The following is a 19,323-nucleotide window of genomic DNA, read 5'->3' on the forward strand; positions in this document are numbered from 1 at the left end:
CAAGATGGCATTTACATTATTAACATTCTTTCTGTGAGAGGGGTCCACGGATAGAAAGACTTGTGAATTTGTATATTGTGACTAAATATTGCCATCTAGTGTATTTGTTAAGCTTTCAGTAAATGATACTGTAGCCATGGCCAAATGCATGATGGGAAGTGGAACCATGACTGTGCGTAGTGCTACCAATTGATATATCTTCTCTGCGTTGGGAAATAACATAAGGTGTTAAGATAATGATCAGTTGCTACCTTGCTACCCCACTTTGCTTCCTATATTTCTAAATGTAGGGAGAGGGATTGTAAGTCTTTAGCCAATTAAAAACAAGTCTCCAAAGGGTGCCAAAATTCACTCTACTCATTTTACGCTGCCTTTTATCTCTCTATATAGGTAAAACAGCGCCGTTACAGATTGAGCGCGACAATGAACTTTGAAAATGACGTGATCGGTCCCGGTCTCTAGGTTTAACTCGTAATTCGCTTTTTTTAAAACTTGTATTTCAAGGGGGAACAAATCAGCTAAGTAACGACACATTTCTAACAAACAAAACATGTAACGTTTCTTGTAAGTCAAGACATCCGTCTACATCATTGTAGCATGATCTGCTGACAAATAGAATTCCCTGGGGGGAAAAGCCTGAATTCAATACTATTACTTCCACCATTATTGAGATATTTGATGCCACCCTTCTCGTTCAGGTTGGAGAATTCTGCAAAAACAAGTCCCAATCCGTGTGGAATGCAAGACCAGTTTGTTTTACGTCAAGTCAATGCATTCTGTACGCAGCTTATGATAGATATCCGTGTAAAAATTAGACCGCAAGACCCAAGAGGCCCCACCAATTGTGGTAAAGAATTCTAGAACATGAGTGAAGTCACTCCTGATGTGCCTTAACTCGCCCCTAGTCGCTTCTGTTGCACAACAACAAAGCAAGTGTGGACATTCATAAGCACTTGAGTCAAAAGCCTTCAGGATAGATAACAGGATGGATTTGATCCCTTATTTGCTTGTGTAAAGTACACACCAGACACTTGGGTGTGGCTCGGGTGCAAGCATATTTGCTGTCATTGAATAGCGGAGGGGGTTTTGGATGACTGACTGACTGACTGACAGTCTGTTTGAAGGGTGTTGTCCTCACCATTTAAAAAAAGAAGAAAAGGAAAAACTCCTCCCCCTCCTCTTTTCCTCCTTTTTTCCAACTTTGGAACTTGAGAGCACCTTCAGGTCGACTAAAGAGGTAAGAGCTTCTTAATTTCATACATTTTACTGTCACTTTTTCACCTGATTGGTGTGATTTGTATAGCCGACTTTTTTTTTCAACTCAACTGACTCCACCGGGGAGCCGTAATTGAAAAGGTACGCTCCCTAATTAGACCGTCGACAGTCGGACCGAAGCGCTTCTCCCTCTTTGCTGCACCTCACACATCTCATTATCCGGCGCAGATCCATCATTTATAAGCGTAGCTGCTCTGCTCGGGCCTCGGAAGGTCAGCCGAATGCCAGCAGAGCAATGTCAGCAGAGTATAGGTCAAGAAGATGTTTTAGATGGAATAATTCGGATGATTGGGGTGAAAGAGAGGAAACTTCACCATTTCCATTTTCTTTTCTTACTTTTCTGTGGCAGCCAAGATGTCGGAATCCGCAGAAGCCGTGGCCGCCGACGTGAAGAGCAGGAGGAGCGTCACCATTGAGATCACAAATATGACCAACAATTACTGCCTCATCAACCCCAAGTAAGACCCATTACAAAATTCACATTTTTATCTTTCACAAATAAATATCAATCTATTTATAATCATTTTAATATGTTAACTCATTGACGGCTAAAGACGTCCAGTTTATTTGCACTGGGAGGGTTCATTCGATCGCTGCCAGCATCTCCCAGTCAAAATACTGTATTTTCCGCACTAAAAGGCGCATTGAAGTATAACACGCACATTCAATGAATGGCCTATTTTATAACTTTTCTTATATAGGACGCACCGCATTATAAGGCGGTTTAGTAGTAGTAGCACTTGTGGTTGCGTTTTGCATCCACTAGATGGAGCTGCGCTAAAGGGAATGTCATGTCATGGGTAACCAATATTGATCGATATCCAGGGTGACCCCAAAAAACGGGAACTTTTTTAACAATCTACCATAATTTCCCCAATATAACGCGCACTTTTTTTCCCCAAAATCAACTTGTAAAATCATGGTGCGCATTGTAAACGGGTACATGGATGGAGACAGAAATATATATATATATATATATATATATATTACATATATACAGTATAAAAACTCCGGCTCCGGGGGTAGATGAGATCCGCCCGGAGTTCCTAAAGGCTCTGGATGTTGTAGGGGTGTCGTGCCTGACACGTCTCTACAACATCGCGTGGACATCGGGGACAGTGCCTCTGGATTGGCAGACAGGGGTGGTGGTCCCCCTTTTTAAGAAGGGGGACCGGAGGGTGTGTTCCAATTATAGAGTGATCACACTACTCAGCCTCCCAGGTAAAGTCTATTCAGGGGTGCTGGAGAGTCCGCCGAGAAGTCGAATCTCGGATTCAGGAGGAGCAGTGTGGTTTTCGTCCCGGCCGTGGAACAGTGGACCAGCTCTACACCCTCGGCAGGGTCCTCGAGGGTGCATGGGAGTTCGCCTGATCAGTCTACATGTGTTTTGTGGATCTGGAGAAGGCGTTTGACCGTGTGCCTCGGGGAGTCCTGTGGGGGGTGCTCCGGGAGCACAGGGTACCGAGCCCCTTGGTAAGGGCTGTTCGGTCCCTGTACGACCGGTGTCAGAGTTTGGTCCGCATTGCCGGCAGTAAGTCGACTTCGTTCGCAGTGAGGGTTGGACTCCGCCAAGGCTGCCCTTTGTCACCGATTTTGTTCATTATTTTTAAGGACAGAATTTCTAGGCGCAGCCGAAGCGTTGAGGGTGTCCGGTTTGGTGACCTCAGCATTGAATCTCTGCTTTTTGCAGATGATTTAGTGCTGTTGGCTTCATCAAGCCGTGACCTCCAACTCTCACTGGAGTGGTTCGCAGCCGAGTGTAAAGCGGTCGGGATGAAGATCAGCACCTCCAAATCCGAGACCATGGTCCTTAGTCGGAAAAGGGTGGAGTGCCCTCTCCGGGTCGGGGATGAGATCCTGCCCCAAGTGGAGGAGTTCAAGTATCTTGGGGTCTTGTTCACGAGTGACGGTAGGAGGGAGCGGGAGATCGACAGGTGAATCGGTGCAGCGTCTGCAGTGATGCGGACTCTGCACCGGTCCGTAGTGGTGAAGAAGGAGCTGAGCCGAAAGGCGATGCTCTCGATTTACCAGTCGATCTACGTTCCTACCCTCACCTATGGTCACGAGCTTTGGGTCGTGACCGAAAGAACAAGATCCCGGATACAAGCGGCCGAAATGAGCTACCTCCGCAGGGTGTCCGGACTCTCCCTTAGAGATAGGGTGAGAAGCTCGGTCATCCGGGAGGGACTCGGCGTCGAGCCGCTACTCCTCCGCGTAGAGAGGAGCCAGCTGAGGTGGCTCAGGCATCTGGTTCGGATGCCTCCCGGACGCCTCCCTGGAGCGGTGTTCCGGGCATGTCCCACCGGCGGGAGGCCCCGGGGACGACCCAGGACACGCTGGAGAGACTATGTCTCTCGGCTGGCCTGGGAACGCCTTGGGATCCCGCCAGAGGAGCTGGTTGAAGCGGCTGGGGAGAGGGAAGTCTGGGCTTCCCTGTTAAAGCTGCTGCCCCCGCGACCCGACCCCGGAACAAGCAGAAGATAATGGATGGATGGATGGATGGATGGATGGATGGATGGATGGATGGATGGATGGATGGATGGATGGATATATAAAAACCGATTTTTTTTTTATTGACACGGCCACGTTGTGTTGAAGAAACGTATGCGGCGACGCGTTGCCGACCATTACGGTACGTGACGTCACCATTTTGTTTCGGTAATACTTCACTCTAGAGCTGAAAAGAATACTCGAGCAACTCGAGTAACTCGAGTTAAAAAACTGGCCCGAGTAATTTTATTCACCTCGAGGAATCGCTTAATTTTGCCAGCTCTAAGAATCACATTTTGCCTGGAGTACTTTTAATGCGGGACAACGCGCTAACGTCACGTGCAGAGAGGAAGAAGCAATTAAAAAAAAAAAAAAAAAAACTTACTGCAGCCGACAGCCGCTACAAACTACACCGACGTTGCTAAAAACTGCGCCCGCATGATACTAAAGTGGTAGCAGCTAGCTTCTGATGCTTCTCATAGATATCATATGTAAGTAGAACCAGCTACGAAATGACAGACATGGCGGCGTTAGTAAACAGCCGTCATCTTAAAGCAGTATACTACATAGCGCTAATAAATAAGATTAACGTTACTGTCACTCGCTAATGTAACGTTAGCCCTGTAGAGGGCTAGTTTTCTATTAATTATGACCACTGTCGATGCATGGCTAACGTGTCTTACATACAGGCTTTATTTAATCTGTGAAAACATAGCGCTGTAGAGTGACGAGTGTGTAAAATAAAAAATAATGCTGTCAATTTTAGCTCAGTAGTCATTGTTGGATAAAACACTAAGTAGCACTGGTCCTTAATGAGCTCCAATACAGCAGGTGTCATACATTTATTTTGAACACTGCAAAAACTCAAAATCCTATCAGGACTTACATGCATTGCATGCATGCATAGACTAAGTTAAACCTTAACTCGAACTTAAAAATATCTTGACACAAATGGAAATCCAATTGAAACACATGGGAGAAACACCTAACTTTTAAGTGATGTGTGTTATCAAGCGTAATGACATTTTTAGGTAAGAAATATTTATATTTTTTATAAGATCTAGAAGTTTTTTAAGTAAAAGCAGTGAATTAGTATTTTTATTATAGTCACATCTGAGATGCAATTGTTGGCTGTTTTCAACAATGCGCATCGAAAATAAAGACATTGATTGGCTGAAAATGGTTCAATATTAGATGAAATGTTTATAATCTAATGTATATTTATAATTGCTCTTAACCTAAAAATAAAAATGTTTTATCCGATTACTCGATTAATCGATAGAATTTTCAGTCGATTACGCAATTACTAAAATATTCGATAGCTGCAGCCCTACTTCACTCTAATCGGCCAAATGATTTCATCTGTGTTAAATTCTGCTTTTTTCACTCTTCATAAAGCACAGAATTTAGTTTCTTGAACACATTTGAGTCAACGTTTATTGCAGCTCCCCAACTCGGACCATAACAAACGTAAGCACACAGACTTCCTGTGTCTGTCAACTATATCTGTCCCTCGGGAAACTCAAACCCTAATAACAATAGTTCCTATTGTTACTGTCGTGTTGACAACGATGAGCTCTCACGGATTTCCGACTTAACGTTCTCACTTTCATTTTACCGTATCAATCCATGGAAGAAACATTTATTCATTATGATGAAACGAGCAAGTTATACAGCAGCCTTTAAAAGAAAAGTCACATCTGTTTTGTTTTCTCCTAGATTCCGGTAAGTTGCAGAAGTTGTCAAATCATATTATTACCGTAAATATTGTCAGTTTATGGTAATGTTTTGAACTACCAATGTGCTATGCTTGTGCTGTGTTTCACCAGTCAGTAAAATTACATTTCTGTATCTGTACACGAGCTCTGTTTTCTTGTATTCTTCTATTTATTGGTGCTAAAATTAGGGTGCGCGTTATAAACGGGTACAATAATTTCCCCTAGATTTTACAAGTAAATTCGGGGTGCGCATTATACACGGGTGCGCCTTATATTTGGGAAATTACGGTAATAAAACCAAGCGTGATGGAAGAAAAAATATTTCACTTATAGTAATTGAAACATTAAAACATGCCAATCAGCGTTATATTTTTATCACTTTTATTTGGTCAGAAATGTTTCCATGACTATGACGTCACGATGACCATAGGTGGATCTACTATTCAGGCGAAGTAGGCGATCGTCCTAGGCCCCCAACCAGTAGGGGGCCCCCAACCAGCTGTCCTTGCCCCAACGAGCAAGGGCTTGGGCCACCGGAGCCGGCAGCACCCCCAACTATTTGTCATGTATAATTATGTCAGCATACCAAACAAATAACAAAACAAAAAAGAGAGCCATTTGAATGCTGCATTTATATTATCTCTCCCCCACGCACTCGCACTGCAATGGACTGTTCCACATAGTGCAGTGAGGGAAACGTTGAGAACAGGCTGCTAATGCCTCTTTTAACTTTCTTCTTCTTCACACCGAACATAAAAAACACGACAGCACACCCTGTGGCGAAACAATGCAGTACAGAGCTGGTTAACAGCATTTGCTCACGAAAAAAACAATGAAATCCATTAGTGACACCACAAGCAATGACGAAAAATGTTTTTTTACAGAGTGTAAAGCTTTCGGTTAGCAGTTTAGCGAACGTACCTCCGGTGAACATTTCAAAATGAGCACGTCATGTCCCTGTCGTCACTGTAGCGTGCCATAGTGCTTTAATTATTTAGTATGATTTGGGGAAAGCTCCCACAAACAATAGTCAACATAAAAGACAGCAATAGTAATCCAAATCCGTGTTTTTTACTCACCCGAAGATCCAGGAATTAGACCGATCCCATGGCAATGTCATAGCCGCGATCAGGCGGTCGATCCACATAATAGACTGATCCGAAAAGCCGCTGTGGAACCGACGAATCGAAAAAATGGACGGATCCGAAACCAATATTGCAGACGCGGTGGGACCGTCGGATCCAGAAAATAGACGGATCCCTTACTTGACTGAGGATCCAGGAAAAATGTTCGGGCGCCAGTTGTAACGAGTGGTGGGTAGGATACGTGCATACAGGGACCAAAAAAGTGGAGAAGCTTCAACTTATGCACATTTATCACTAAAAATAATAATTCCACCTTGACCACTCACTTCACTCCCCTTGTTTCCATTTGACTGGAAATTGCATCCATAAGCAGCACATCGTGGCATTTTACTTCACGAGTTTAGGCAGCAATAAGCAATTGTTGAACACGCTACACATTTGGAAAGATACCAATTACTGCGAGCCCGCAAACCGTGGCGTCAACTAACGGTCAAAATATGGACTAAATATTATAAAATATTGCCATTGATTTAATGAGCATACGACACGAGAAAAAAAAGTCTTAAATGGCAATATTATGTGAATTAGTATCATATTTTGAGACGATTCGACTATATACAACAATTTAGCAAAGCACAGATGACGAGAAATTAGTCTTTTAATCTGCCGGTTAGCCACGCCTACCATTATAAGGCTTTAGCGTCCCCAACAGGTGGATGACGTCAGCGGTAGACTGGGCTCATCGGTTTTACTTTTCAGCCAATTGAGGGGGAATTATTCAGAACGAGGAAAAGGCGACAAAGAGAGCCGCAAAATGTCATTGTTTCAGTCTCTCTACTCCAATATTTTTACAGGATATTCTTTTTATCCAAGTATTTTCCCCAATTGCTAAATAAATGGCTTGAGAAGGACCAGTCAGCCCGTCAAGGGGGAACTATTCACAACGAGGAAAACGCGACAAAGAGAGTGGCAAAATGTCATTGTTTCTGTCTCTTTACTTCAATATTTTTACAGGATATTCTTTTTATCCAAGTATAATTGCTAAATAAATCGCATGGTCATGACAAATAACAGTCTTGTGCTGAATGGAATATGAAATAATAAAAATGCATTTATTCAGGATGACATGGCAAAATTACTCCATAATGGTCAAAACTTTCGACTTCACCTTTACTGTCGCACCTCCCGAACGATATTTTATGACACCTAAAACGGACATATGTCATTTCCCTTCCCCGGCTTCAGAGAATGTAAACAAACCAGAAGGCATGACAGCTAGCCGACATGCTAACCCGACCCGAGTGATGTTTCAAAGTCTTCGAAGCGGAAAATCACACATAACTAGCCTGGATTATTTGACATGACGACCCGGTTGTCGATTGTCTTCGCGGATCGGCAAACCGCCCGGCAGGGAGCAATTTACAGTTCGTTCCCTGGAGGAGGGTGGCTGGAGTTGTTGTGCAGCTAACGTGCTGCTGCTAATGAGCATTAGGAGAGCTTTTTACATGCCTATCAATGATCAAACGTAAGTAGTCCTTTATTTAAAGGAAGTTTGTTGTGTTTACTTTGTAATCGCTGTATTCGTATTTGACATAATACAAAACAAGATGTTTACTCACTTCCTCGCAAGTCCAATGGTCCCACAGTAGTAGGGCTTGGCCAATATCCACAGTGAATGGGAACCTTTTGAAACTCCAAAAAGGCGCATACGCCTCTCCCTCATACAGAATGATTTTTCTGCAGCCGTTTGGCTGGCGTGATGCGAAAAATAAACGTATTAATCCGCAAAATCAGCTGAATCCTTCGTCCTCATACACAACAGTACCCTGTAGCGTGAAGAGGACGTCTTCTACCGTACACATCACAGCGCCCTCCTCCTCAATGCAAGACCGAAGCCGGAAGTTACTCATTTTCATGGCGCGGGATTCAAAAAACTAAATAAAAATAGCGATCGCTTCCACACACATCCAAGTGGTCCATATCATTCAGGGGCATAAAATACCGCGTGTATTATGAAATAAACATGCTTTTTCGTGTCACAGGCACGTTAACATTTTATGTGTTTCTAACAACATATTTTAGTACAAGAGAACAATTGTGGTTTATTTGAGCCTACATGTATTTAAGTTAGAGGATCACTTAAAAACATGCCAACCAAGAGACAGTGATGGACTTTTCACTTTTTAAAAAATGACGTTCTTTAAATGGCGTCCTCCTGTACGAATGCATTCTTGAAATTGGCTGTTGAGATTCCTCATTTAGCTGGAACACTGAATTTCATCATGAATTCACCATGGCTACTAAAATGACAAGTACTGCCACTTGCTCATGTCTGCCTATATGCAAAGATTCCCCTTTTTTTTTTTTTTTAGTGGTCAACAGCAGATTTCAAGAATGCATTCATGCTGGAGGGCGCTATTTGAAGGACATAATTTTTAAATGAAAATTCCATATTTGTTTCTTAAATGGCATGTTTTAAGGTTCCAATTACTATAAATAAAATATTTTTCTTCCATCACTCTTGGTTTTATTGGATTGTTAAAAGGTTTTTGGGTCACCCTGTTGTTGTTGTCATACCGTAGTTGCAGTAGCTTTATGCATCTACTAGATGAAGCTCCCTAAAGGGAATGTCATGTCATGAATAATCAATATTGATCCGTGTATAAGGCGCATCTGATTATAAGGCGCACTATTCGGCTTTTGAGAAAATGGAAGGCTTTTAAGTGCACCTTGTAGTGCAGAGAATACGGTAGATTGGATGTCAATCGAGGCTAATGGCAAATAATGTGTCAAAAATGATGACAAAATGTTTACATTCTTCCATATAAGTTATTTATGTAAAACTATACTGCTGTTTAGTGAGTCAAGTGCAGTAATCTTCATTTGAGGGCTTAATGATTGTATCATACTGCCCCCTGTGGCCAAGACATCATCGCATTGAATGACTCATGATGGACAAACTGTTTTAATTACCGTAATTTCCCGAATATAACGCGCACTTTTTTTTCCCCAAAATCAACTGGTAAACTCATGGTGCGCATTATAAACGGGTACATGGATGGAGACAGAAATATATATGTATTACATATATATATAAACCGATTTTTTTTCATTGACACGGCCACGTTGTGTTGAAGAAACGTATGCGGCGACCCGTTGCCGACCATTACGGTACGTGACGTCACCGTTTTGTTTCGGTAATACTTCACTCTAATCGGCCGAATGATTTCGTCTGTGTTAAATTCTGCTTTTTTCACTCTTCATAAAGCACAGAATTTAGTTTCTTGAACTCATTTGAGTCGACGTTTATTGCAGCTCCGCAATTCGGACCATAACAAATGTAAGGACACACACTTCCTGTGTCCGTCAACTATATCGGTCCCTCGGGAAACTCAAACCCAAATAACAATAGTTCCTTTTGTTACTCTCGTGCTGACAGCTATGAGCTCTCACGGATTTCCGACTTACGTTCTCACTTTCATTTTACCGTATCAATCCATGGAAGAAACATTTATTCATCATGAGGAAACGAGCAAGTTATACAGCAGCCTTTATAAGAAAAGTCACATCTGTTTTGTTTTCTCCTAGATTCTGGTAAGTTGGAGAAGTTGTCAAATCATATTATTACCGTAAATATTGTCAGTTCACGTTAATGTTTTGAACTACCAATGTGCTATGCTTGAGCTGTGTTTCACCAGTCAGTAAAATGACATCTCTGTATCTGTACACAAGCTCTGTTTTCTTGTATTCTTCTATTTATTGGTGCTACAATTAGGGTGCGCGTTATAAACGGGTAAAATAATTTCCCCTAGATTTTACAAGTAAATTTGGGGTGCGCATTATACACGGGTGCGCCTTATATTCGGGAAATTACGGTATAGCATATTTGAATAAATGGATGAATTGAGATTTTCCTAATTAAACACAAATAAGAAAATTGTTTTAGTTATTGCTGGAGGCTGGAAAAGATGGTTTCCATTCATTTCAATAGATAAATATGATTGGAGATTGAATGTTTTTGGTAACAATAATGCAAAATAAACTTGATCAACGTGATTTTCAAGGCACCACTCTTTAAAAAAAGTATAATGCAGTGGTCCCTCGCTACTTTGCGACTCAACTTTCACGCACTCAGTGCATCGCTGATTTTTTAATCTTGTTATATAAGTATCTTGTTATAAGAATAAAAGAATAAAAACATTTATGTACACTTTATTTTCATCTACATATGTACAGTATGTACACTTACACACACGTATCATATGAGAGCGATTGAGAGAATGAATGTACAGTACGAATTATTTCCATTCTTTTTACATTACTTTTTGTGTTGTTTATCTTATTGATATTTAAACTATTATTTAATTTTCTAATGATAACATATGCATTTGTACGGTTTTATAGGGACTTAAGGATAGTATCAATAAGCGCTTTTAATTTTCGTCTTAGTCTTAGTCTTTTGGACGATAACACTTATTAGTCCCAGTCGTATTTTAGTCATCTAAAAATGTATTTGTCTCATTTTGTTGTCGAAAACTCCAAACGAATTTCTTCTTTAAATTTTAGTGGACATTTACCATAATTTTTGGACTGTAAGCTGCTACTTTTTTTCATTCATTTTGAATCCTGCGGCATATAGTCCAGTGCGACTTATTTGTGGATTTATTTGGGTTAATAGGTAACACTTTATTTGACAGCGGCGTCATAACAGTCATGAGACTGTCATAATTATGACATGACACTATGATGGGCATTACTGAAAGCTTATGTCATTAAGTGTCATCCATTCAAAAGTGAGATAATTTCCCAGATAACACTAAATTACTTTTGTTATAAGCATTCATAAATACTCATGACAGTGTCATGTCATAACTATGATTGTCTAATGACAGTCTTATGGCACCACTGTCAAATATAGTGTTACCAAATACCATAACTAGCAATTAATGAAAAAACTGGAACAGTAACTGAATAGATAATTAGCACAGAACACGAATTTGGTTTATTATTTACATCCGTAGCGCTGCAATGCATGCTAGGAGGCATGTTGGACAACAACAGTTTTGACAGCAGGTGGCAGCAGAGGTTGACAGTCTCCTCCAAAGGAGCACTGATGGGCAAATGAAGCTTCTTGAAGCAATGAAGCTTGACAGCCAATTGGTTCAAGGCTTCATGGTGGTTCGTTTAATCTTATGATAGGCGTATGATGCTGCTTTCAAATAAAGTGTTACCTGTTAATATCTTAATCCCATAATACAGTGAGGACAGCTGCGGTTTATAGTCCAGTGCGGCTTATCTATGAACAAATGCAGTTTTCGTGTCAAATTTGGTGGGTAGTGGCTTATAGTAAGGTGCGCCCAATGGTGCAAAGTCCAGTACTAAAAATGTTTTCCGTCTGTATAATTTTAGAAAAATTAATCCAAATATAAATGAACAAATAAATAAAGGTTTCCAACTATCAAATGAACATTGACAGATGAGCACATATTGTAGTGTCTACAAGGACAACGGCAACTTGGTGATAATTCACACTCTCCAGGAAAAAAGTACATTATTTTCAATTAATTTTACCCAATGGATTTCACAAACTGTATGTAAAAAAAAATGTCTGAGAGTTTAAGAGGACGCACGCTGTTAGCATAATACTAACGCAAATGCTATGCTAACTCTACAAGTTACATTTAGTGTCTGATGATAACTCAGCAAAGACCTTTAAAGGGTAAAACAACCTGTATATTCTTTCTGGCCAAGATAAGATAACAAATCTTAACCGTGTGTGCAAGCTGGAGTGACAGGAGATGCACTGGTGAGTCGGGGGCTGGGGAGGGCGCAGCAATGACAAACAGACACTGCTACAATGCAGGCTAACTACACATAAAATGTCACACATGCTTAACATGACGGAAACTACTGCGCATTTTGTCCCGTTCTTGTCTCATCAGACGAAAACTGGCATCTGTCTCGTTACGTTTTAGTCTCCCAAAACACGTTTAAGCTTGTTATCGTCTCTGCATCATCATTTAAAAAGTGTTCGTTGACTAAATATTTTCGTAATCGTCATTGTTGATGAAAACAGCACTGATCGACACACAAAAAAATGTGTTTTTCACTTTACGCAGTCGGTTCTGGTCCCCATTAGCAGCGATAAGTGAGGGATCACTGTTCTGCTCTTTTGTGAGTCAAACACAGCAATTGTGAAAGCCTTCTTCATTTGAGGCTTCATGACTGTATTATTTTGCCCCCTATGGCCAAGTGGGGCACAGCAAAAGGTGTTTTTGCATTGAATGAATCATGATGGACAAACTGTTTAATTATAGTACTCTATATTATGGATAGGGTCTGGCATCAAGCATCGATGGGAACCAGTTCTAACATTCCAATGCTCCCGGAATCGTTCGAACTTTTAAATTTCGATTCCTCGTTCCGATGCCCTGAGCGCCGAGCAGAAAAAAAAATGCTCGAGTTCAAAGACTGATATTTATATAAGAGTTAAAATCAGCTGCGTGAGAAGTTCATTTTATTTTAAAAAAAAATCATCGAGAAGTTAAGACTTGAATATAAGCGATGCAGATTTTATGACTCTGCTTTTTTTTTTTTTTCACCATGCCTCTTAAAAGAATCGGAATCGAGTATCGTTCGGAACCGGAATCGAAACGTGGAATCGGAATCTGAACCACAATCGTTCGAAACGTGGAATCGGAATCTGAACCGGAATCGTTCACTTTAAAACGATGCCCAACCCTAATTATGGAGATGTTTTTCTTATTAAAAAAAAATTGTAGGAAACTTTTTATTAGTGGAGGCTGGAGAAAATAATGAAGATGATTTGAGATTGAATGTTTTTAGCGACAAGTATGCAAATAAAACGTGATCAACTTGATTTTCAAGGCATCACTCTAAAAAAAAGTATATATGTCATTGAAATATTATTTTAATTTTAATTGTTTCTATATGTTTTGAGATGATTATTAGAAAATATTTTTATTATATGTGAGCCATTCTCCTGAAACTAAACACTTGGCTCAAACATTTAATTTGTCCTCATTGTGATTTCTAGTTGTCTAAAACGGTATTTGAATTCATCATTTTTTTCTCCTTCAAATTTCAGCAAATTCAACATCATAAAATGATAAATGGCCAAAAAGTCCTTTCCAAATATCCTTTAGAGCAAGGTTCGGGAACCTATGGCTCGCGAGCCAGATGTGGCTCTTTTGACGGCTGCATCTGGCTCGCAGACAAATCTTCAATTATTAACAACAACAAAAAAGTTTCGTCATGTAATGGAAGGGCGCTAGGACCTCGGGGGAAACCTGGTGGGCGTAAGAGCCACAGGGGAACTGTTAAAAAGAGCAACCAGTAGGGGCGCTCACATTTTTTTTATTGGCAAGCCAGTGATCAGGCGACATTCGGGTCGGGACACTACAGACACTCCAGGTGTGGCTGTGGAGGAGGTTCGAAGTCTGATGATGCGTGTAGCAGTCAGTTGAAATAGTAGCGATGGATCTGTAGCGTGGTGCAGACAGGGATTAAATGCTTCAGTCTGTTGTTGCACATTTAATTTTGCTTTATTTTCATTTTTCTTATACAGATGAAACGAAAAAAAAACAACGTCCGTCTTACATTGCTGCACACAGAGGGCTCATTTCTTATTCGCTCTAAAATGCAAATTCTTATATAATTATATGAATAAACAAATACAAGTTTTTGTGACAAAACATTTAACTTCTGCATTTTAGACACTACTAGCATTCACTCGTCGTCCGCTCGCCATTACGAACACTTCTGCTGTCACACATAAACATACTGTAATAGCCCCGAATGTGGAAATAGGAAGGAGAGGAGTCGGTGATGACTTTCCCACTTTATTGTGGCAACCATAGAAATAATAAACAAAATAACAGCGGCATCCACAACATGCTAACTCCGCTCTCACGCCGTACGCTCTCTCCTCCTTGCTTCCCGCTACGTCACTACTCTGCTGTCTGATGGCCTCTTTAAGGGCCCACAAATAGTTACGGACATTACAATACTTAACGATTAACATATTTCTGAACTATATTAACACTCAGCTACAGAGCCCCCCGGGTGCCAGGATAGAAAAGATAAAAAATCATAGCTAATCTGTACCCACAGTTTACTAATCTGTACCCACAGATTACTAAACTGTACCCACAGATTACTAAACTGTGCAGGATAGAAAAGATAAAAAAATTATAGCTAATCTGTACCCACAGTTTACTAATCTGTACCCACAGATTACTAAACTATACCCACAGATTACTAAACTGTACCCACAGTTTACTAATTTGTTCCGTACTACGGAGCCCCCCGGGTGCCAGTATAGAAAGGATAAAAAATCATAGCTAATCTGTACCCACAGTTTACTAATCTGTACCCACAGATTACTAAACTGAACCCACAGATTACTAAACTGTACCCACAGTTTACTAATCTGTACCCACAGTTTACTAATCTGTACCCACAGTTTACTAAACTGTACCCATAGTTTAGCAATGACCCGGAATGGCGGGGACTCCGAGTCTAAACGCCGAGGGACCGACCGAGCAAGCATCTGCACCATTTGCCCTCGGCGAACAAAGGGGTTTTAAAAGGTAACTATTGCACGTTTTCTTTGGTAGGCGTCTTTCAGGTGTCATCAATCAATATGGGATGTTGTGTTTGCACATTTTCTGTGCTGCTGTCATGTTCGTGCGTGCTTAATTCAAGTAGTGTTCATTTGTCAGTTAGCTATTTTTAGTAGCCGCATTAGCGGCTACAAACACACAACATTCCATATTGATTAATGACACCTGAAAGACGCCTACCAAAGAAAATGTGCAATAGTTACCTTTTAAAACCCCTTTGTTCGCCGAGGGCAAAAGGTGCAGGTGCTTGCTCGGTCGGTCCCTCGGCGTTTGGAGTCCCCGCCAAACATTGGTGACTACAGTTTCCGGGTCGTTGCTAAACTGTGGGTACAGATTAGTAATCTGTGGGTACAGTTTAGTAAACTGTGGGTACAGTTTAGTAAACTGTGGGTAAAGATTGCTAAACTGTGGGTACAGATTGCTAAACTGTGGGTACAGATTAGTAATCTGTGGGTACAGATTAGCTATGATTTGTTTATTTTTTCTACCCTGGCACCCGGGGGGCTCCGTACTTAGCACACATCACAATCATCCTAAAATAAAGCAATCCGCTAATATACACAGTCAAATTATACTGTTTTTCTCACCTCAAACAAGAAAAAAATTAAAATTTACAACGTCCGTCTCACATTACTGCCAAGACGGCTGATTTCTTATTTGCTCTAAAATGCGAACATTTATTGCCCATGCACGCCACTTAGCGAACGCCTCCCCCCTGCTGGTTTAAAACCGTAAGTACAAGAGTATCTGTGGATTAGAATAACTATTTAAATATTATTTAATTTAAATTAATAATTTTATTATTTAATTTAATTATTATTATATATATAAGTTATTAAAAAGAATTCAGAGACTTATTGTACTTTAAAAGTTTTTAAATTACATAAAATGCACATATTACTTGTATTTTTAGTTTTAAACATATTGTATGGCTCTCACAGAATTACATTTGAAAAAGATGTGGTGTTCATGGCTCTCTCAGCCAAAAAGGTTCCCGAACCCTGCTTTAGAGTTTAGTCGCATAAAGTTTCCTGACACTCATTTTAATGAATTATGGCAAATAGGCGACACCACCCTGTCACTCATGGTATTGCATGCAGCAGAAGCTATCTGTAAATATTGTGGAAAACCGCTCAAAAACAGGGACAGGGTATATTTTAAAGCAAATTTCTCAATATTTATAATGAATATGCTCATAGACGGATGCCCAGACATAACTTTAGGTTTCAAATGCTGAATTGAGAATTTATTTGTTGTGACTAGTCACACTTGCTGGTTGCATTCAAGTCAATCCACTGACCACTTAACAATCAATTTAAATGAATGCCAACAGGGTACACCTGGAGAATGGCGAGGTCTACAACCCACCTCAACCCACGGTGCGTCCCCAAAAGACAGAGGTGTGCACCTTCACCAAATCTAGCGGCCACGCGACTGGCAGCGTCGGCGTCATGACCTACGACCTCTTCGAGAGGTCTCAGAAGGACTTCATTGAGACGGTGGCCATCATGTTCTCCGTGCCGTGGGACTACAACTTTTACAAGAACTGGTACGCCGTGGGCATCTACAAGAAGGGCGTCAAGTGCAACGAAGACCTGTTCAATCAGATGTACAACGAGAAAAAGCAATGCGAGCACGGCTTCAGGCGCGAGGAGGCCACCGGCACGGGGATCAACTACGTTGGTAACTACCTAGATGTCAAAGCCACCATGGGCCCGATGGGCAAAGCCATCATGAAAGTGGAATTGTGGGATAAGCTCTTCGCATACTAGCACGCTTTAACAGATGTATTGTGTCTGATGTGTGCCTCTTCCCCTTCAATAAATCAGCTTAAGATCACAGTTTAGTGTGTTTATACATCCAGGCGGCAATCCTGCCTTCCTTTAAAAGTTGAAGCCTCGTTCAACAGTGACATCTTTAGAAATGGAAATGAAAGAACGGCTCACCGGTAAAACGAGGGCAGATTGCTTAATAAAAGCCTGTGTGTGTTTACCTTGACACTGAAGCGACGTGAGCAAAATACTTTTTTTTTTTCCGTCAAAGCAGTTTGTCTGTTGATTGAGTCGATGCTGGGAAAACGCCGGAAAATCTGATTAAAATTCATGAATGCAAAGTGGCCTGTTTGATGGCGACGAACATGTGTGTTTTGCGGCTTCTGAAGGGAGCTTGTTCATACACACACAGACATATGTACACAATGAAAAAGCCAACATACCTGCACAATACACGCCAAATCAGGATGTTCTCACGAATACTTTGCCAGAAGTTGTGCAAAAAGTTCATCGCTACGGTATGCTCAAGTATCGTATTGGCCCGAATATAAGACGGTGTTTTTTGTATTGAAGTAAGACTGAAAAAGTGGGAGTCGTCTTATATTCGGGGTCTAGGGCTAGAATTTCTTGCCGGAACTCCCCGACGTGAAGGTCGCCACGGAGCCAGAATTTTTATTTATCTATTTCTTTTTTTTGGGGGGGGGGGGGGGGGGGGTCAAACCTCTTAAACTACTGAAATGCAAAGAAAACTGTTTTAGCATAGTTATTTCTATAACACATACAAAAACTGATTTTCATTCAAAATTGTATTTTTTAAATTATTTGCACGATAAAAGTTAACAAAAACAGCAATAACCCCAACCTACAGTACATCTCATTTTTATTTTCCCTCATTTCTTCACAGACAAAATGCCAAATTTTAACTACTTAAGAATATAGGATATACTGTATATTAAAATTGAAGTTAATGTAAACATTGACTTTTTTTAATAGTAAAGTAGTAAGATGTTCTGAACCTCCCCATCAGGGTAAATAAAACTAAATATGATAAATAAGCCTCCTCAACTCTTTCGTTGCTCTTAAAGATTTGATCCATTATATGTTGCATTGCCCTTTTTTTGTCGCATCAATTCAACAAGCTTTTTTTTTTTTTTTTTTTTTTTTGCTGTTCCAGAAAAATGCACATTGGAACCAATCAGAGCTAACCATCTCAGGTGATCACATGTCAGTATGTCAGCCAATTGAACGGATAAATGAGTCCAGGCATTTTGCTTTGGTGCGTGCATTCGCACATTGACGTGACTCATCATCGTCAGACTCAGAAAACTGCAGCAGCTGGGGAAACCTCCATGCCGTCCATGGAATAAAATCAATAATAAATATTGGTGGAAACGGATTACGCTACACAAGCACTTTATTATGCTTGTTGTTAACACTTGTGTATGTAAATCTGATGTTGGTAGATTGTTTTCTTCTTGGAGCTGAAATGCATGTGTGGCAGCTTAGCATTTTTTTTTTTTTTTTTTACATAGCGTTTTGATAGTTGCTGTCATATTTTCGGAATCAAAGCACCTTGTACTGGAACAGCATTCCTGCTCTGAATCTTATACCGGAACTGCGTTCTGGCCCTGAATCTTACACCGGAACTGCGTTCCTGACCGTTCTGGCCCACTTTCACCCCTGATTATACCCATTCACGACGCCAGATGGCGCCAGATATCAATTAAGCGAATACTGAACTTGAGGAGTAATGTTCTGTCATGATAGATCTCAGCTACTCTCAAGTTTAACCACTTATTTCATTGCAATAGTTTTCCTTATTCAGATTTGGTTCAAGACTACAGTTACAGTTAGACCTCACTTTGATGGTTAATGCAGTTATTGCAATTTTGTTGTTTTATCACAATAGATTGGTTTATTTACATTTCAAAAACCAGAAGCCATTCATTTACGAATGTGATTGCATTTTAGTTTACATATTTAAATGTTCAGATATTAAGATTTGAATGAGGCAAAATAGCATGTTTTTTCTCTCAAATATATTGTCATAATCATTTGTTTCAGATGTACTGTAATTATTTTCTGTGTAAAAATTAATTTGGTGTTCAAAAAGTCTTTTTTCAAACTTGAGTCTTGAAAAAGAGGGAGTCGTCTTAGGGGCGTCTTATATTCGGGCCAATACGGTATGTTCTCCGTCAAAAAATGTTTAAAAATTTGGAATCATTGGCTGGCATTGATGGTGAACAGAGGTTGGTAGAATAGCCAATTTTTTTTTACTCAAGTAAGAGTAGCGTTACTTCTAAATAATATTATTCAATTAAAAGTAAAAGTAGTCCTC

The 19,323-nt window shown here is 40.4% G+C and overlaps 1 protein-coding gene across 1 annotated transcript; it reads left to right on the forward strand.

The window, feature by feature from the left end:
- Nucleotides 1-996: 996 nt before the first annotated feature.
- Nucleotides 997-17,605, forward strand: apnl (actinoporin-like protein). The gene is made up of 3 exons (XM_057817357.1): nucleotides 997-1,237; nucleotides 1,625-1,733; nucleotides 16,547-17,605. The coding sequence occupies exons 2-3, from the start codon at nucleotides 1,630-1,632 to the stop codon at nucleotides 16,983-16,985; spliced, it is 543 nt and encodes a 180-aa protein (XP_057673340.1). The 5' UTR covers nucleotides 997-1,237; nucleotides 1,625-1,629; the 3' UTR covers nucleotides 16,986-17,605.
- The last annotated feature ends 1,718 nt before the right edge of the window (nucleotides 17,606-19,323 follow it).

The sequence above is a fragment of the Corythoichthys intestinalis genome, chromosome 16 (assembly GCF_030265065.1).
Source record: "Corythoichthys intestinalis isolate RoL2023-P3 chromosome 16, ASM3026506v1, whole genome shotgun sequence".
NCBI lineage: Eukaryota > Metazoa > Chordata > Actinopteri > Syngnathiformes > Syngnathidae > Corythoichthys > Corythoichthys intestinalis.